A 21,433-nucleotide genomic window follows, 5' to 3' on the forward strand; every position below is an offset into this window, starting at 1 on the left:
GAGTTGTTTTGAACAAAAATCTTTTTTGAAGCAAATCAGGAGTTCAGGGTGATAGTGGTTTCTCCCTGGCTGAGCTGCAGGGGCGGTCATTTCTTGTAGGAAATGCAGTACTCATCTTTTCCTGTTGGGGACCTGTAATTCATGATTTGAGTTTTTCTTTTGGGGTCTGTAATTGGCAGTTCTTCCTGTAATTGATACTGAGTGGGACAGCTCCCCCTTCCAGCCTTTCCTTCTTCTTTTCTTCCCCCACTTTTTCAGTCATTTTATTTTCTTAATTTAAAATCAACTAAGTTAACATATACTGTATTATCTTTTTCAGAGGTAGAATTTAGTGATTCATCAGTTGCACTTAATACCCAGTGCTCATTACATCACATGCCTTCCTGAATGCCCATCACCCATTTACCCTATCCCCCCGATCCAGCTCCCCTCCACCAACCCTTAGTTTGTTTCCTACAGTTAAGAGTCTCTTATAGTTTGTCTCCCTTTCAGTTTCATCTTATTTTTCCTTCCTTTCCCATGTGTTCATCTGTTTTGTTTCTTAAATTCCACATATGAGTGAAATCTTTCTCTGACTTATTTCACTTAGCATAATACCCTCTAGTTCCATTCACATTGTTGCAAATGGCAAGATTTCATCCTTTTTGATGGCTGAGTGATAGTCCATATTTCTTTGTACCACATCATCTTTATCCATTCATCCATCGATGGACATCTGGGCTCTTTCCATATTTTGACTGTTGTTGATGTTGCTGCTGTAAACATTGGAGTGCATGTGCCCCTTTGAATCACTATGTTTATATTCTTTGGATAAATACCTAATAGGGCGATTTCTGGGTCATAGGGTAGCTCTATTTTTAACTTTTTGAGGCCTCTCCATACTGCATACCAGTGTGCATTCCCACCAACAGTGTAAGAAGGTTCCCCTTTATCTGTATCCTCACTAGCATCTTTTCTTTACTGACTTGTTAATTTTTGCCTTTCTGACTAGTGTGACCAGCCTCCCCTTCTGCATCCAGAATTCACTGTAGTGAGGTTTCCCTTTATTAATTTTCACTTAAAATAGCTATGTTTCATTTATTTTCACTTCCTTTTATTACTTGGATGTATGAATGAACCAGTTTATTTATCTTCATGTAGATGGACATTTGTTTGCAGGTTTTCATTATTATGGATAATGCTGAATAATATGGTCTTCCAGTTGCATACATGAGGGTTTCTCTACGTGCTATTATATGTTGAAGATGGAATCTCTGGATAGCAGGATATGCGTATATTCCATTGAAATAGCTAAATGGGAAACTTAAATATAGTGATTGTATTCGTTTACATTCCCACTAGCAGTGGACAAGATATTATTCCTCCCAACACTTGTTTTTTCTGATTATTTAATTTTTGCTAGTCAGATGTATGTGAAATTGTAGCTCATCGTGGTTTTAGGTACAGTTGTTCAGTTGCTATTGAGTTGGCTGTCTGTTGATATATTTATGGGCCATTGGAAACAAACCAATTGAAAAATTGTGTATTTCATAGAGAAGTACACAATTTTTCAATTGGTTTGTTTTACTTATTTTTTTCATTTTTAAATTTTTATTGAAATTCTAGTTAGTTAACATACGGTACAATATTGGTTTTTAGAGTAGAATTTAGTGATTCGTCACTTAAATACAACACAGCGCTCATCATAACAAGTGGTTTGTTTCTTTTAAATAAATTGGTAGATGGGCATGTAAGAGATACAGTACTTATCTATTCCTGTTGGGGCCTATGATTCATGATTTCTTTCTCAAGTTTTTCTTTTGGGGTCTGTAACTGACAGCTAATGATTTTTCTTTTGGGGTCTGTAATTGGCAGCTCTTTGTGTAATTGACACTGAGTGATATGGTTACCAATCCATTTCCAGTTATATGTGTCACGGTTAAATTACTTCTAGTTAGTGTCTTGCTTTTATGGTGACTTTTGATGAAAAAAATTTTTCTTAAAGGTTTATTTATTTTGAGTGAGAGAAAAAGGGAGCACATGTGTGAGCACGGATGGGAAAGGGCAGAGGGAGAGGAGTCTTAAGCAGACTCTCTGCTGACCTTGGAGCCTGACTTGGGGCTTGGTCTCATGAAGCTGAGATCACAACTTGAGCTGAAAGCAAGAGCTGGACTCTTACCTGATTGTGCCAGGCATGTGCCCAGATTAAAAAATTATTAATTGTCAAATTTGTTAATTTTTAAAATAAACTATACTTTATCTTTGTTAAAAAATTCTTCTCCAACCCAAAGTCCTAGTGTCCTGTATATTGTCTTGTAAACAACCTGGAATGACTTTGTATATTGTGTGAAATACTATTCCAATTGCATTCCTTTCCTGAATATAACCATTGTCATGTGTTAAATAGTCCATTCTTTTCCCACCATTGTACTGTGCCAGTACTATTATAAATTATATCCATATGTGTATGAGTTGCTTCTGGGCTCTCTGTTTGGCCAGTTTGCCCATCTTCTTGCCAACACATACTATTTTAATTACCCTAGTTTTATTATAAGTCTTGGTTTGTTAATAGAGCAAGTCTTCGTCCTTTTTCTATCATGTTTTTTGTTTTTGTTTTTGTCAAAAGTATCTTGATTATTCTTGGTTTCTTCATTCATCCTTGTAAATTTTAGAACTCGCTTGTCAGGTTCATGAAAACCCCGAGTTGGATTTTGATTGTAATTACATTAAATTGCAAATATTTTGGGGTGAATTGACCTTTTAACGATACTGTGCCCTTCTGTCCAACTACTTTTTGTTTGGGACTTGAACATTTTCCAGCAAGTATTTATAGTATATTAAGTATATATATTTGTAGTATATTAACTATTTGTAGTGTATTTGTAGTATATTAAGGGAAGTAATGTAGTATATATTTGTAGTATAGTATATACATCTTTTGGTAGGTTTATTGATAGGTCCTTTTAAAAGTGCCATCATAAATATCTTTCTAGATAATTTCACAAAAATGTTTTTGATGTATAGGAATGAAATTGAGTTCTGCATAATATTTCTATCCAGCACCTTGCTTGATTCAGTCATTGCAGGCATGAGGCATATTGCTTTTTTTGTGGGTTTTTCCCCTTGTGCTGTACTTTTCATCTCCATGATGTACTTATTTTATAACTGGAAGTTTGTGCCTCTTAATCTCCTTCACCTATTTTGCCCATCCTCTCATCCACTCCTGGCAACTACCAGTCGGTTCTCTGTAATTCAGAGAGTGTTTTGTTTTTTGTTTTTTGTTTTTCCCGAGGGTGGTTATGTATTTGAAATAATTTATTTGCATTCAGAGTAGAGAATTCACTAAAGAATATTATCTATCTATACATTATTTCATTTTGAAGCACATTTTTATCGAAGATGAATTTTAATACATAAATTTCTTAAGAAATTTTTTTTAGTGTAGTTGACACAAATGTTAACATTTGTTTCAGGTGACAACTTGCTGATTCAACTTCTCTTCATGTTATGCTGGGTTCACCATAAGTGTAGCTGTCATTTGTCACCATAGAACACTATTAAATTATCATTGGCTATATTTGCTATGTTGTGTCTTTTATTCCCATAACTTACTGATTCCATAGCTGTAAGTTGTATCTTTGCTCCCCTTCACCGATCTTCACCATCCCCCACTCCCTTCCCCACTGGTAATGATCAGTTTGTTCTCTGTATTTACAGGTCAGATTTTGCTTTTTGTTTGTTTATTCATTTGTTTTGTTTTTTGATTCCATGTATGAGTGAAATAATTTTCTATTTGTCTTTCTCTGACTTATTTCACCTAGCATAGTACCCACTAGGCTCATTCATGTTTTTTTTTTAATTTTATAATTTTTAATTTTTTATAAACATATATTTTTAAGCCCAGGGGTACAGGTCTGTGAATCACCAGGTTTACACACTTCACAGCACTCACCAAAGCACATACCCTCCCCGATGTCCATAATCCCATCCCCTTCTCCCAAACCCCCTCCCCCCAGCAACCCTCAGTTTGTTTTGTGAGATTAAGAGTCACTTATGGTTTGTCTCCCTCCCAATCCCATCTTGTTTCATTGATTCTTCTCCTACCCACTTAAGCCCCCATGTTGCATCACCACTTCCTCATATCAGGGAGATCATATGATAGTTGTCTTTCTCTGCTTGACTTATTTCGCTAAGCATGATACGCTCTAGTTCCATCTATGTTGTCGCAAATAGCAAGATTTCATTTCTTTTGATGGCTGCATAGTATTCCATTGTGTATATATACCACATCTTCTTTATCCATTCATCTGTTGATGGACATCTAGGTTCTTTCCATAGTTTGGCTATTGTGGACATTGCTGCTATAAACATTCAGGTGCACGTGCCCCTTTGGATCACTACGTTTGTATCTTTAGGGCAAATACCCAATAGTGCAATTGCTGGGTCATAGGGCAGTTCTATTTTCAACATTTTGAGGAACCTTCATGCAGGTTCATTCATGTTTTTACACATAGCAAGAGTTTATCCTTTTTATGGCTGTGTAATATTCTCTCTCCCCCCCACCCCGTCTCTCTCTCTCACACAGACAGATACATACACACACACACACACACACACACACACACACACCACATCATTATCCATTCATCTGTCAGTGGACACTTGGGTTACTTTCATATCTTAGCTATTGTAAATAATGCTGCAGTTAGCATAGGGATGCATATATCTTTTTGAATTAGTGTTTTTATGTTCTGTGGATAAATAGTAATGGAGTTACTGGATCATATAGTATTTCTATTTTTAATTTTTTGAGGAACCTACATATTTTCCAAAGCTGTTGCACTAATTTGCACTTCCACCAACAGTGCACAAGGGTTCCTTTTCTCCACATCTTTACCAATACTTGTTACTTCTTCTCTTTTTAATAGTAGCCACTCTGCCAGGTGTGGAGTGGTATCTCACTGTGGTTTTGATTTGCTTGTGGGGTTTTCTATGTAGGTAATTACATCATCTGTGCATAATAACAGTTTTCTTCCTTTTCAATCCTTATTTTTATTATTTCTTTTCTTACTGCACTGACTGTATCATTATTAAACTGTTTAGTAGGAGTGATAATAATGATAATGATAGTTTTAATAGAAGATGTCCTTATTTGCCTCTTGATTTTAAGGAGAATATTTTTAACATTTTTCTTTAAAGTGTTAAGTTTGCTATTCTGCTGCTGCTGTTGTAGCTATCAGTTATCAGGCCATGGAAGTTTCTTTTGTTTCTCTTTTGTTTAAAGTGTAGTTTTTATTTGAATCTCCCTGATGGCTAATGATGATGAACATTTTTTCATGTGTCTGTTAGCCATTTGTATGTCTTCTTTGGAGAAGTCTCTTTCATGTCTCTGCCCATTTTTTGATGTGATTATCTGTTTTGTGTGTGTTGAGTTTGAGGAGTTCTTTGTATATCTTGGATATCAGCCCTTTGTCTGTACTGTCATTTGCGAATATCTTCTCCCATTCTGTGGGTTGCCTCTTCATTTTGTTGACTGTTTCCTTTGCTGTGCAGAAGCTTCTGATTTTTTTTTAAGGTTTTATTTATTTATTTGACAGAGATCATAGTAGGCAGAGAGGCAGGCAGAGAGAGGAGGCAGAGAGAGGAGGATGAGCAGAGAGCTGAGCAGAGAGCCCGACGTGGGGCTCGAACCCAGGACCCTGGAATCATGACCTGAGCAGAAGGCAGAGGCCTTAACCCACTGAGCCACCCAGGTGCCCCCAGAAGCTTCTGATCTTGATGAAGTCCTAAAAGTTCATTTTTGCTTTTGTCTCCTTTGCCTTTGGAGACCTACCTTGAAAGAAACTGCTGTCGCCAGTGTTAAAGAGGTTACTGCCTATGTTCTCCTCTAGGATTCTGATGGATTCCTGCCTCATGTTGAGGTCTTTTACCCATTTCAAGTTCATCATCATTAGCCATCAGGGAGATTCAAATCAAAACCACATTGTGATACCACCCTATATCAGTTAGAATGGCCAAAATTAACAAGACCGAAAACAACATGCATTGAAGAGGATGTGGAGAAAGGATAACCCTCTTACACTGTTGGTGGGATTGCAAGTTGGTGCAATTACTTTGGAAAACAGTGTGGAGATTCCTTAAGAAATTAAAAGTAGAACTTCCCTATGACCCTGCAATTGCACTATTGGGTGTTTACCCCAAAGATACAGATACAGTGAAAAGAAGGGCCATATGTACCCCAGTGTTCATAGCAGTAATGGCCATAGTTGCCAAACTAGTGGAAAGAACCAAGATGCCCTTCAATAGACGAATGGATAAAGAAGATGTGGTCCATATATACTATGGAGTGTTATGCCTCCATCAGAAAGGATGAATACCCAACTTTTGTATCAACATGGATGGGACTGGAGGAGATTATGCTGATATGCTGAGTGAAATAAGTCAAGCAGAGAGAGTCAATTATCATGGTTTCACTTACTTGTGGAGCATAAGGAATAACATGGAGGACATGGGGAGATGGAGAGGAGAGGTGAGTTGGGGGAAATTGGAGGGAGAGATGAACCATGAGAGATGGTGGACTCTAAGAAATAAACTGAGAGTTTTGGAGGGGAGGGAGTAGGGAGGGTGAGCCTGGTGGTGGGTATTAAGGAGGGCACGTATTGCATGGATCACTGGGTGTGGTGCATAAACAATGAGTTCTGGAACACTGAAAAGGAAATTTTTAAAAATTGCTAAAAAAGGTGTAGTTTTTTAAAAATCGCATGAATGCTTGTATAATTTTATTGATCTGTGTTTGTATATAGAAATATTCCTTTCTTTCTTTAAATATTTTATTTATTTATTTGTTAGAGAGCGTGAGCACAGGCAGACAGAGTGGTAGGCAGAGGCAGAGGGAAAGCAGGCTCCCGGCTGAGCAAGGAGCCCAATGTGGGGCTCGATCCCAGGACACTGGGATCATGACCTGAGCTGAAGGCAGCCGCTTAACCAACTGAGCCACCCAGGCGTCCCAGAAATATTTCTTAAAATATTGAATTTTTTTCCCATTTGTTTATGTGCTAAATCACATTAATCAGTTTCTAATATTAAAACAACTTTGCATTCTTGGGATAAACCCAACTTGGTCATGTTATTTTATTTATAAATTGCTAGATTAGTTGATAATTTGATGAGACCTTTTGCATCTGTATTTTTGATGAAATGGGTTAGCTTTCCCTCTTGATTTATTATTTGGAAAATTTCATTAAAATTGGAATTACCTCTTAAAGTGTTTAGTTGAATTTGGAGGTAATGCTCTTCAGGATTGGTCTTTTGTTGTGGAAGATTTTTACACTAGTGATTCAGCTTATTAGTTAGTTCATATTTTTAATTTTAAAAACACAGTTACTCATTCTAGGAATTTGTTTATTTCTCTATTTTCCAATTTATTGGCATAAGCTTTTAATGATATTCTCTTACCAACCATTTAGTCTCAGCAGCATCTGAACTTTTGTTCAGTTTCTCATTCCCAGTATAGATTTTTCTGTTTTTATTAGTTTTTTTTTTCAACAAACTGTCCTTTGGCCTTGTTGAGCCTTTGTATTCTATGCTTATTTTCAAATTAATTAATTTTATTTATTTTGCCCTTTTATTTATTTTCTTCTACTTTGAATTTATTTTTTTGGTCTAATACTTCATGGTCTCTTTAATACCTTAATTTTTAAGTTGTTCTTTACCCGTGTAAATACTGAGAGTTCCCCCCTGCCCCAGTATATACTAGTTTAGTCTGCTTTTGTTATATAGTATTTTATTATTACTGTGTAGTTCTGAGTATTTTCTAATTTTTATTAATTTCTTCCTTAATATTGGTTTAGGATATCAGAGCTTATGGTTTTTTCTGGTAACCTGTTATTGATTTCTAATTGTATTATACTCATATAATTTGGTTTTTATGTTCTCAGTACTTTGGCATTTTTTGGAGGCAGCTTTATGTCTTGGCATGTTGTCAAAATTTGTAGAAGTTCTGTGTGTATGTTTTTAAATGATATTCTCGGGGCGCCTGGGTGGCTCAGTGGGTTAAGCCGCTGCCTTTGGCTCGGGTCGTGATCCCAGGATCCTGGGATCGAGTCCCGCATTGGGCTCTCTGCTCAGCGGGGAGCCTGCTTCCCTCTCTCTCTCTCTGCCTGCCTGTCTACTTGTGATCTCTGTCTGTCAAATAAACAAATAAAATCTTAAAAAATTGTTTTTTAAATGATATTCTCCAACTCATAGGTGGGGCATTACATGCATGGTGCTCTTTTTTTTTTTTTTTTGTCTTTTGGGTTATCAATTACTGAGAGTTACAGTAAAATACATGAAGGTGAGTTTGTTTCTTCTTTTATGTCTGTCAGTTTAGCTTTACGTATTTTGAGGTTATGTTGTTTGGTCCATACATGTTTAGAATCATTATGTTCTGGTTATCCACCCCCCCACTTTTTAAGCTCTATGTATGGCTCCTTTAAATCCTTAGTCTACTAATGCATTTCCCCCTAATATCTCTTTTGCTTATTATTAATATATCTAACTTAGTTATTTCATGGGAGGGGACGGGTTAATAGTAGCTTCTACTTTTTCTGAAATTTTGCATAAATTTGGGGAAGAACCTACTAAAACAAGAAAAAACTCACAGAATTTTATGGAGGGCCAGCAAATCTAAATATTATGTATTTGGAAGAATTACTGTAAAATATGCAAACTTCCAGACGTATTCATAAGGAAAAACAATAAAAAAAGATACAAATATACAGTATTAGCATAGTTTTAAAAGGGCACAAAAATAAAAAAAATTGTTATGTTCCTTAAAAAAAAGACAAAAGAAAATTATTTTACTTTATCCCAGTAAATTTGAAAATTTCAGTGCAACATATGAATTTGTAGAAAAGTATAACATAGTTGTCACAAGAAGAAATAGAAAATATGAAAATAACAATAATATGAAAGTCAGCTATTAAAAGTCCACTGGAAAGATGTTTTCATTAACATGTTTTATCAGACCTTATAGTCAGAGTCTCCGCTTTCATCTTCTCTTTGTTTTTTTTTTTTTTTAATATTTTTATTTATTTATTTGTCAGAGAGAGTAAGAATGTGAGCACAAGCAGGGAGAGAGTAGGCAGAGTGAGAAGCAGGCTCTCTACTGACGGCAGATTCTCAACGACTGAGCCACGCAGGCGCCCCTCTACTTTCATCTTCTAAAAGTTTTCTGGTTTTGTTTATCACCTTGAGATCTTTAAACAAACTGTATTTTGTGTAGACACTGAAAAAGGAGAGAAAGCTACTTAAACATACTTAATGAGGTTTATTGATCATTGGTCCCAAACCAGATGAAGACAGTATAGAAAAAAAGATAATTGTAGATCAACATTGTTTATGAACACAGATGTAAAATTTTACAAGCAAAGCAATGACATCTGTGTATTAAATAAATTCATTACAACCAAGTATGATTTATATCAAGGTATATAAAGATGTTTTAACTTTTAAAAATCTTAAGTAATATACTAAATTGAAAGAGTGAAATAGGAAACCAAATCCTCTTCATGGAGATTGTAATTAAGTCATATCAGCTGTGTATGAGAATACCTGTTATTCATAATTCAAACACCCACAAACACTTGGTGGTTTCACTTTTTTTTTCTTTTTGCGGGGGGTTGGGGGGAGTTGGTGGTGGTGCGCATTTGATTGGTAAGTAATAGAATATTTCTAGTTTGTTTGTTTGCATTTCTCTGATTTCTTGTGAGTGCCATTTTCTGTTTATTAGCCATTTGTATTCACATGGAACATTTTAAATGGAAAAGTAACACTTATTGCACAATTTGTTTACTTGAGGACAGGGACTATTTATCTTTTGTATCTCTAGCGTCTTATAAAATGGCTGGCATACAGCACAGGTATTAGAATGTACTTTGTGAGTGAATTGAGTAAATGATTAGTAAAACTATGAGCCTTCAGAAGAAATTTGTGGCTTAACTCATTTTTGAATGTCTAAAATAGAATACTTTTGCAGTGCCAAAGAAATGGGATTTTTACCAGCAGGTTTCAGAAAATAAAGAATAGATAGGATTGTTTGAAGTCTCCCATAAAACTTGGAAAACTCATAAAATCCTAATTACACATAATTGTGCCGTACTCATTTGTAGTGCTTTCAGGGAATATGCTACTGTATGGAAAAATGATTTTTTCTTTTGGCATACTATCATCCTTTGTATCTTTCCTAAAAGATCATTTTAGCAACCGTTTATGTACCTGAATTGTATAAATTTCATTTATAGAGAGAATTTCATTTAGTTTTAAAAAATAGTTTCTTCCCACCCCTTTCTCCCAACCCCCCTCACAGACCTGTACCCCTGGGGATAAAAATATATGTTTATAAAAAATAGTTTCTTTGAATCATTGAATACCCCATCAAAAACTAATGATGTACTATATGTTGGCTAATAGAATTTAAATTAAAAAACTTTTTTCTTTTCCTGTTCTGCAGTAGTGTTTCAGGTGTTTGAAAATGCTCCATTTTTGACTTTTTAGCTAAGTAGGATGTTACCTAAAAGAAGGTATATGTAGAATTACTCTAAATTACAAATAACTGTAGTTGTCTGTGATGAAATGCTGTTTTTGGATTTAGGGTCGGTAATGAGACAAAATTATGGAGCATATACTTTATTTGGGTTCAGGTTATTTGGAAGTCTTGAGGTAGGAGGAATATAAAGTGAGGTAGAAGCTGTATTTAAAGAACTGCTAAATGTTATGTTGTAGGCTGCTGTGTGATGTGTTTTAGCTGTAGCTGGCAACTGGACCAGCACTAGACTCATACTGGCTGACTCCACGTCTTTATTTTTATTTTATATATTCTGTACCTACTCACCTTAACCATGTATTTCTGAAACGCTGATACAGAAGCTGGGAAAGGGAGGGACACAGCCTCAGATTACTCCTAGATGGATAGATGACTAATCTTCCTTGTGGTTCCCTTATGTCCCACCTATAACTTTGCAGATAGTCTATTTGTCAATAAACTTTCCGCCAGTTATGATATATTTCCATTTGGAACCCTGACTGGTACACAGTGGCCATAGTCTCACCAATTTGTCTAGTCTGGTTTGTTCAAAAACCAAGGTGCCTTAGTAATTTTTTCGAAGTGTTCACTTCATTTGGTGCCATTATTTTGTGTGTTTCCTTTTTCCTAGGATGAGCTCCTCCATACCGTCATTCAAATTTGATATTCCTTTGATCATCTTCTTACTTGTGTGAATTCCAAATAGCCAACCTCTATTTCCTTTCCTTATTATCTAAAACACCACAGAAGTCTCTACTAGACTGAGATATGCAGTGTGGAATAACCTTCTTCTTTTTTTTTTTTTTTTTTAAGATTATTTATTTATTTATTTATTTGACAGAGAGACATCAAGTAGGCAGAGAGAGAGAGAGAGGAGGAAGCAGGCTCCCTGCTGAGCAGAGAGCCCGATATGGGGCTTGATCCCAGGACACAGGGATCATGACCTGAGCCTAAGGCAGAAGCTTTAACCCACTGAGCCACCCAGGCGCCCCCCTTCTTTTCTAACTAGTAGGGCTAAATACCTTCAGAACAAATCAATTTGTAAGGACTGCCTTGTCTGTTTCACTCTCCTAATGCTCAAATAAATATTACTCTTGCCCCACGGAGGGAATGGGACGAGACCTGTATCTATAGACCCTTTAATCATATTACTCCTTTTTTTGTGAGACCGAAGAGGGACATGAAGGGAGGAAAGGAAGACAGGTTGACATTTCTCTTAGAGACAGCAGAACATACATTGATTTTAAGATTTTTTAAAAATGTCAGTTTATCAGCTATTATTAATAGGGTGTCTGAATTCCTTGTATGGTATTCAAGGCCAATTACATTTTCCACTTTCTGGGTCCATTTTCTTTGCCTTTTTTCTCAAAATTCTGTAACAGCAGTGGAATATTTATTGTTATCACCTCATGGTCATTTTCTTGCCTCTCTGCATTTGCTTATATTGCTCCCTGTGTCTGGAATGTCTACACTGCAAACCCAGGGAAAGTAGCAGAGTTCTACTAAGTCCTCAAGGTGCAGTTCTGTGTTATGTCATCTGTAAAGTATTAGTGTTCCATTCTCACCTATCTTGAAGCACTTTATATTTACCTCTCTTAGAAGTTTCATCCCACTGTTAAATTTTGTATGTGTGTCTACTGTCTGTCTGCCCTGAAGACTTAGAACTTGCTGAAGAAGGAAGGTATCATACTGTACTGATAATTGTTCAAACTCCAGTGAGTGCCACCATGTTTTATATAGTGTAGACTCTTGCTAATGGTGTTAAAAGGGTATATACATGAATGAGTGTGAAAGAAATCTGAATTTACGTGGTTGGAATTGCTGAAACTCCTTCCATGAAATTTGCTTTTACTTCTTGGACATTTGTTGTTAAAATAATATGTCTAGCATTGAGTGTTAGAATTCTACGTGAAAATGAATTGACCTCCTTCGTACATTGCTCTTTCTTTGCATTATTTCTTAGGTTATTAGGTGTTTAAAAGTATGTTTATCACAAAAAATGTAATTCACATGCAAGAAATAAAGGAAATTGTTTTCTTATGGAAATTAAATGTATTTCTTCTTAATATAGTTTGATGGGATTATGAGGTATTTTGACTTCATTCTTAATTATCATTTGAATGTTTATTGCTTAAGAAATGCCATTATGTATATACCTAATTTAAGTAATTGATGTTCTTTTGTTTCAGCCAAACCATTTACTTCTAAAGTGAAACAGATGCGCCTACACAGAGAAGACTTTGAGATACTGAAGGTGATAGGTCGAGGAGCTTTTGGAGAGGTAAGAGATAAAGTTTTTATTAAAGTTCTGCTAATTGTTGTGGAAAAAATTTTATACAGTTTATGAGAGAAGTTAACTGAAATATGATGTCCTTGCTATCATTATATGATCAATCAGAAAATATATTAGTGTTTGGATGAAATATTTCTACATGGAATTTTTTTCCAAGATGTTTTTCTTCACATGTCAGTGGAAGTTTCCTTGTGCCGGTACCACAGTCTTACATACTCTAGATTAAGAAGTCTCAATATCTGATACTGTAATTCCTCCAGCTTCCTTCCTCTCCTCCTCTGTTCTTGGCCCTTGATATTTTCATAAAATTTTACACTGAATGTTTCAGTTTCGGAAATACTCTTAAAAATCCACACCCATACATCTACTTGAATTTTGATTAGGATTGCCCTGAAATAGGAGATTAATTTGTAGATAATTGATACTTAATGATACTGAATCAGCCAGTTGATAAAGGAATGTGGTATTCTTTGTTATTTTAATTAGAATTGTTAAATTTCATTTTCTAGTTGTTTATTTGCTAGTAATTAGAAATATCATGGAGTTTTGTTTGCCTTCATACCTAGCAACCCAGTTGATTTTACTTTTCAATTATGAATTGTGTTGGATTTTAAGAAAATGTTTTATCAGCATCTTTTAAGACACTTAAGGCTTTTCTCCTTTACTCTGTTAATGTGTTGAATTACAACGATTTAGTTTCAAATGTTAAACTAACCTTGCATTTCTAAGATAAGCCCAACCTTGTATTATCTTCATGTCTCATTGTACTTAGCTTACTCTGTGTGCGTGTGTGTGTGTGTGTGTGTGTGTGTGTGTGTGTCTGTGTTCAGATTCTTGGAGAGAAACTGGCTTGTAATTTTCCTACTTAAAATACCAATCAGGGGCGCCTGGGTGGCTCAGTGGGTTAAAGCCTCTGCCTTCGGCTCAGGTCATGATCCCAGGGTCCTGGGATCGAGCCCCACATCAGGCTCTCTGCTCAGCGGAGAGTCTGCTTCCTCCTCTCTCTCTGCCTGCCTCTTTGCCTGTTTGTGATCTTTGTCTGTCAAATAAATAAAATCTTAAAAAAATAGTAACAAAATAAAATACCAATCAGATTTTGGTATTTTGGTTATGCTGGCCTCTCTTACTGTTCTCTGGAAGAGTTTGGGAAGATTGTTATTATTTCTTCCTTAAATGTGTAGAAGATTCCACTTGTGAAACCATTGGGCCTGGAGCTTGCCAATAAGACAGTTTTAATTTCTTTAGAGGAAATCAGATTGGATTTTCTCTCTATATGTTAGTTTTGCTAAGTTCACCCATGTCATCTGATTTTTCACAGTTATTACTATACTTATTATTTTTACCTCTCATTTTTTCATTTTTCATGCTAGAACTTTATCAGTTTTATTTTTTCAATGAATTAACCTTTGCCTTTTGAATTTTTCTATTGTATATTTGTTTCAGTAATTGCTGCTTTTAATATTTTCTTCCTTTTATTCTCTTTGTTTTTTTTCTCTTAAGATTTTATTCATTTATTAGAGAGAGAGTAGAAGGCAGACGCTTAACCAACTGAGCCACCCAGGTGCCCCTTTTTTCTTTTCCTTCTTTTCCTTTCGCGGGAGCATCAGCAGGGTAAGGGTAGAGGGAGAAGTGGGCTGTACTTTCTTTTGTTTTAAGTTGCTATTCTTTTTATAACTTTTAGAGACAGATAATTAGAGCATTGGTGTCTAGCCCTTTTTTTCAAATGTGTGTTTAAGGCTATACAATTTCCTCTAGACAGCTTTATCTACAGCTGATAAGTTTTGATATGTCATATTTTCTTTGTTATTTTGCTCAAAATACAGTGTGATTTCTAATGTGATTTCAAATTTCCATTGTGTTTTCTTTTTTTTTTCTATTAACTTAGAAGTTTGTTGGTCAGTTTCTAAATACTTGGAGGGTTTTCTAAGTGTATTTCCATTACTGAGTTGCAGTGTAATTCCGTAACAGTCTCTGTGCATGATTTCAGTCCTTTGAAATTTGCCATGCATTGTTATATAAATATTAGGTTAAAATCATTCACCTTGTTCAAATCTTCCACATCCTTACTTTATTTTCTCTGCTTGATTTGTCGTTTCCTGATAGAGGATTTGTTTAGTCTTTATTTCTTTTATTTTTCACTGATAACAAATATAAAGTTATTGTATCTTCCTGGTGATTAACTCTTTTAATCATAATAGAATGATCCTTGTTGTCTCTAAATAATGCTTTTTGAAATTTTCCTTAATTTGATGTGACTAGAATGATTCTAGGTCTTTTTATTTGTATTTTCATTAAATATCTTATTCCATGCTTAGAGTTTTAGCTTTCTATAATCTTATGGTATGTTTACTGTTCAGTAGAATACAGGTTTGGTTTGTTTGTTTGTTTGTTTGTTTTTTTAAGGGAACTCTACCCCCAGCTTAGGGCTTGAACTCATGACCCCCAAGATCAAGAATCACATTCTCTACTTTGTTTTTTAAGATTTTATTTACTTATTTGACAGATCACAAGTAGACAGGGAGGCAGGCAGAGAGAGAGGGGGAAGCAGGCTCCCTGCTGAGCAGAGAGCCCCATGTGGGGCTTGGTCCCAGGACCCTGACATCATGACCTGAGCCAAAGGCAGAGGCTTAACCCACAGAGCCATCCAGACTCCCCTTTGTTTTTGTTTTTGCTTTTTTTTTTTTTTTAAGATTTTATTTACTTATTAAGAATCACATTCCCTACTGACTGAGCCAGCCAGGTCCCCCAGTTTTTATTTTTTAATCCAGTCTGATAATCTCATCTTTTAATTGAAGTGTATAGTCATTTGACTATATGTAATGGAATTATTTATTACTATTTGTTTTCTATTTATCTTGCCCATTCTGTATTACATGTTTAATTCCTGGTAATGGAGTATTTTAAATTATTCTCTCCCTCATTTATTAATTTCTTAGTTTAACTTTTCATTTGGTTTCTCTAGAGATTGCCATACGTAGTCCTGGCAAATTTGTATTTTGCTAATTCTGATTTATCTGACTTAAACCTTTTTTTGGGTCATTGCTGTTATGTCTTCAGTAGTACATATATTTAAAACCTCCAAAACTACTGGCTCTGTTTTTTTAGATGTGCTCATATATTCACATTTTTCTCTTGCTTTTTATAGTCACAGACTTCCCTTTGATAACATTTTGACTTAAAAATTCCTTTAATTATTTCATCCTGTCTGATGATAAACTGTCTGCTTTTATTTGTCTGAAAATACATTTATTTTGAGGTCTTAAGCTTTTTAAAAAATTGAGTTCTGTGCACACCTGACTCAATGGATTTTTACATTTGCATGTACTTATGTAACCATTACGTACAATAGGTACCCACTGCCTCCTTTCTGTGAGTAAGCACCTCCATATTAATTATTTATGCTGACTTTATCACTGTTGATTTATTTTGCCTGTTTTTGAATTATTTATTAATGGAATTATATAATACATACTCTTGTTTCTGGCTTTTTGCTCAACATGTGTGATTCATCTTTGTATTAGTTCACAGTATTCCTTTGTATAAATACACCACAAGATATTTATTCATACTAATGTTGGTGGGTATTCAAGTTGTTTATAGTTTTTGGCCATGTTAATGTTGCTATGAACATTCTTTTACATGTCTTTTGGGAGACAGAGACACTCATTTGTGTTTCATATAAACTTAGGAGTGGAATTGCTGGGTGATCGGATAGGTCTGTTTAGCTTTGGTCGATAATGCCAGAAAATTTCCCAAGTGGTTACTAGTTTGCTGATTTTTACCAAAAAACCCACCAACAGAGAAGGTTCCAGTTGCTCACAACCTCACCAGTACTTGGTTATTTATTTGTTTTTAAAATTTTAGCAATTTTTTGGGAGGGTGAGTAGTAATATTGGATTACAATTTCATTTTATATTTTCTCTTAAGTTTTTAACTTATACCCGTTTTCATATCACTGTAAATACCTTAGATTTTGTGTGTGTGTGTGTGAAGTGCATATTCTGATGTTAGATTGGGAGTGGGTGGCGGATTGAGAGTGGGTTGTCTGACTTACTGGTATATTCTGGGTATAGGTGCTTTATTGGAGATAATGTGTGTATATGTGTGTATTAAATAAAATATCTCTTCCTTTCTGTGTCTTGGCTTTTCCCTCTCCATATGGATCTTTTATTGAAGAGAAGTTTTTAGATTTAGTAAACTCCAGTTAATAAAATTTCTTTATTGTTAGTCCTTTTGTGTTCCTTTAAAGAAGTTTTTTTTAAAACTTCCAAGGTCATGAGGATATTTTCCCATGCTAAAGTCTATAATCTTAAAAAAAAATTTTATATTTTAGACTGTTTTCCATCAGATTTATAATTTTGTGTTTCTTGAGGTATAAGTCAAGGCTCATTTTATTCTTTGTAGGTTTTATACATTTATGAGTGTTTGATGTTTTCAGATGAGCTTTAAGAGAATTGTTTTCTAACTTTGTACTAGAATAGAAATGCAATTGATTTTTGTATATTCATACTGTATTTAAGAATCTTGATATAGTCACTTATTCTAGATTATTAATATGTAAGTTTTTGAATTTTTCATAATTGTATTTCCAAATAATGACCGTTTTTTTTTTCTTTCTGAACTTTATGCCTTTTATTTCTTTTTCATATATTACTGCAATGGAGAGGATCTTCCATAAAATGTTGAATTCAAGTGGTGAAAATTGAATTTTTGTCTGGTTTGTGATTTTAGAGTGAAGTACTCAGTATTCTACTATTGCATTTGAAGTTTGCTGCAGAGTTTTTGTTTGTATTGTTATTCTTTTTTAGGCTAAGGTAGTTTTCCTTCTAGTCCTAGTCTGTTTAGAGTTTTTCCCATGCATAGAAGTTAACCTTTATCAAAAGTTTTTCTATATGTGTTTTGTTGATATGATTTAACTTCTATATTTGGTTACTGCGGGGATTATATTGGTTAGTTTTTGAATGTACCAATATTACATTAGTATATAAATCCAGCTCTGTGTATCATTTTAATATATATAGTTTGGTTTAATTTGCTTATATTTTGTTTAGCAGTTTTTGTTTACATGTATGAGAAAGATTGGCTTTTAATTTACCTATTCTATTAATTTTTTTAATATTCTGGAATGATATGCTTAGGTCGTAGAACAATTTGGGAAGCGTTCTTGGTTTCTCAGTTTTTGAAAGTTTGTGTAAGATTATTATTTCTTGGAAACTAGTTAAGCCATCTGGGAGTGTGATTTCTTTTTGCTTTTTTCTTTTTTTTGATGGTCTCTCTCTTTTGAGGTAAATTTTATGTGTTGAAATACACGTATTGTGTGTATTTATGATGTGAGTTTTGACAAATAGATTCACTCTTATTGAAGATATAGAACTTTTCCATCTCCCTAAGAAGTGGCAACCACTGTTCTAAATTATAACTGTGGCTTAGTTTTGGGTTTTTGAAAATTTCATGTAAATGGAATCCTACCATATGTACTTTTCAGGGTACAATTTCTTTTGCTCAGAATATGTCTGTGAGATCCATTGTTGTGATTGAATGTATGAATATTCCCTTTTTTGTTGCTGATTAGCATACTATTTTATTAATATACTACAATTTATCCATTCTTATGTTGATGAGCATTTGGGCTGTTTTTAGTTTTTGAGTATTAGGAATAAAATTGATACGCATATTATTGTACAAGTATGTATGGAAATACATTTATATTTTCCTTTGGTAATATTACTGGAACAGCACTGCTAATGGTAGGTGCATGTTTAAATTTAAAAGAAACTGGCAGTTTTCTAATCTGGTTGTACCAATTTATATTCCTACCATGTTCCATAGGTCTCACCAATACATTCTCATTGTTAGTCTAGCGAGTATGTAATAGTATCTCATGGTCTTAAATTGCATTGTTATTTGGATTTGTGTTGTATGTCAACATAGTAATGTGTTTTTGTGGCTTATTCACCATTCTTCTATCTTCTTTGTGAAGTATATGTTCAAATATTTTGTTCATTTTAAAAAAATTGATGTATTTGTATTTTCATTATTGTAGGAATTCATTATATTTTATATTATAAGAGTCCTTTGTCAGATACATGTTTTGTCAATATTTTCTCACAGGCTGTGTGGTTTGCCTATTAATTTTCTTAAGAAATGTTTCCTTATGAGCAGAAGTTTTAAATTTTAATGATATAATTGAAAATTTTTTCTCTCATTGTTGTTATTTTTTTTTTATTCTAAGAAATTCTTGTTCATAGCCAGGTCACAAAGGTATTTATGCTTTTCCCATTAAAGCTTTATAGTTTTACCTTTTCTGTTTGGATTGGTGATCCATTTCCCACATTTCCCAATTCCATTTCAAATTAATTCATGTATGATGTCAGATAGGCATTGGGGCTAATTTATGTCCCAATGGATTTCCAGTTGTTTTAACACCATTTGTTGAAAAGCCTGTTTTCCGTCTATTGAATTACTTCTGCACCTTTGTTTAAAAAAAAAAAAAAATCATCAGTTGACCATATAAGCCTGCACCTTTTCTGCTCTTTCTATTCTATTTCATTGGTCTCTTTGTCTTTCCCTATGCCAGTTCCACACTATCTTTTTTTTTTTTTTTAAAGATTTTTATTTATTTATTTGACAGACAGAGATCTCAAGTAGGCAGAGAGACAGACAGAGAGGAGGAAGCAGGCTCCCTGCTGAGCAGAGAGCCCAATGCGGGGCTCAATCCTAGGACCCTGAGATCATGACCTGAGCTGAAGGCAGTGGCTTTAACCCACTGAGCCACCCAGGTGCCCCATTTCCACACTATCTTGATTTTTTTTTCTTTTGCTTTATACTGTAAAGTTGAGGCATGTAGTATAGTCTGAGTGTAAGTCCTTCTACCAGGTTCTTTTTCAAAATCGTTTGAACTCTTACAGAACTGTTGGATTATTGCATAAATTTTAGAATCCATGTCAGTTTCCATAAAACCTACTGGTTTTGAAAATGAATTTGCATCAATTATAGATTAGTTTTGGTAGGACCGACACATTAACAATGTTGGGTCTACTAGTTAGTCCATAAACAATGTTATTTCTCTCTTCCTTTTTTTTTTTTTTTTTTTAAAGATTTTATTTATAGATTTGAGAGAGAGACCGTGAGAGAGAGCATGAGCAAGGAGAAGGTCAGAGGGAGAAGCAGACTCCCTGTGGAGCTGGGAGCCAGATGCTGGACTCGATCCTGGGACTCCGGGATCATGACCTGAGCCGAAGGCAGTCATCCAACCAACTGAGCCATCTAGGCGTCCTTTTTTTTTTTTTTTTTTAAAAAAAAAAAGAGAAACAGGGAGAGCATGTGTGAGCTGAGGGGGGTGGGTGTGCAGAGGCTCAGAGGGAGAATTTTTTTCCTTTAATATTATTTATTTACTTACTTGACAGAGAGAGACACAGTGAGAGAGGGAAGACAAGTAGGGGGAGTAGGCGAGGGAATAGCAGACTCCCCTGCTGAGTAGGGAGCTCCATGTGGGCCTGATCCCAGGACTCTGGGATCATGACCTGAGCCAAAGACGGATGCTTAAAGACTAAGCCATCCAGGTGCCCTGGGAGAGAGAAAATCTTAAACAGGTTCCACACTCAGTGCAGAGCCTGATGTGGGGCTTGATCTCATGACCCTGAGATCATGATCTGAGCCAAAATCAGGAGTCAAATACTCAATGACTGAGCTACCAAAGTGCCCCTCTCTTTGTTTTTTAAAGTGTATTTTAATTTTTCTCAAGAATGTTTTATAATTTTAGTATATAAGTTTTGTTCGTTCTTTTAATTAAATGTATTCCTAAATATATTATGTTTTTTGGTGCTATGGTAGATGACACTAAAATTTTTTATGTTCAGATAGCATGCTGCTAGTATGTAGATACATCACGGATTTTTGTATCTAATATTATTTCCTAAATTCACTTATTTTTAAATAGTTTTTTGTTATTTTAGTTGTTGCTTTCTTAGATTTTCTTTGTAAACGATCATATCATCTGAAAATAGGGACAATTTCCTTTTTACTTTACAGGCTTTATACTTTCTGTTTCTTTATCTTACTGTACTAGTTTGGGCGTGTAGTACATTATTGAATAGATGCCAGGAGCATAGGCATCCTTACCCTATTCCTGAGCACTGGGAGACAGGACTCAGTGTTTCAGTGTTTGTGTAGGTGCCTTTTATCCTTTTGAAGATACTGTCTTCTATTACTGGTTTGCCGAGAATTAAAAAAAAATTTCCTCTCTAATGGGTGCTGAATTTTGTCATATGCTTTTTGGGCATTTACTGAAATAATCATATAGATTTGCTCTTTTATTCTGGTAATATGGTGAGTCACTTAGACTTTTTAAAAGTAGAATTTATTTTTTAGAACATTTTTATGGCAAAATTTATAGCAAGTTTGAGTGGAAAGTACAGGGAGTTCCCATATCCCCCCAAGCCCAACTTGTGCTCAGCCTCTTCTACTATTGACATTCTGCATTCTAGTGATGCATGTGCTATAGTCTGTGAGTCTGCACAGACACAGTGTTATCAGCTGATGTCCACAGTTTACACTGGGGGGGGTCACTCTTGGTGGTTCACATTGTATGGGTTTGA

General features: G+C 34.9%; 1 protein-coding gene across 23 annotated transcripts in view; it reads left to right on the forward strand.

The window, feature by feature from the left end:
- CDC42BPA (CDC42 binding protein kinase alpha) overlaps positions 1 to 21,433 on the forward strand; it is a 329,433-nt gene that overhangs the window by 57,200 nt on the left and 250,800 nt on the right. For all 23 annotated transcript variants that reach the window (XM_082702369.1, XM_082702391.1, XM_082702387.1 and 20 more), the window contains exon 2: positions 12,733 to 12,824. In XM_082702369.1, coding sequence (XP_082558495.1) covers positions 12,733 to 12,824 — 92 coding nt within the window. The remainder of the gene's footprint in view (positions 1 to 12,732; positions 12,825 to 21,433) is intronic.

The sequence above is a fragment of the Mustela nivalis genome (genome assembly GCF_964662115.1).
Source record: "Mustela nivalis genome assembly, chromosome: 16".
Classification (NCBI taxonomy): Eukaryota; Metazoa; Chordata; class Mammalia; order Carnivora; family Mustelidae; genus Mustela; species Mustela nivalis.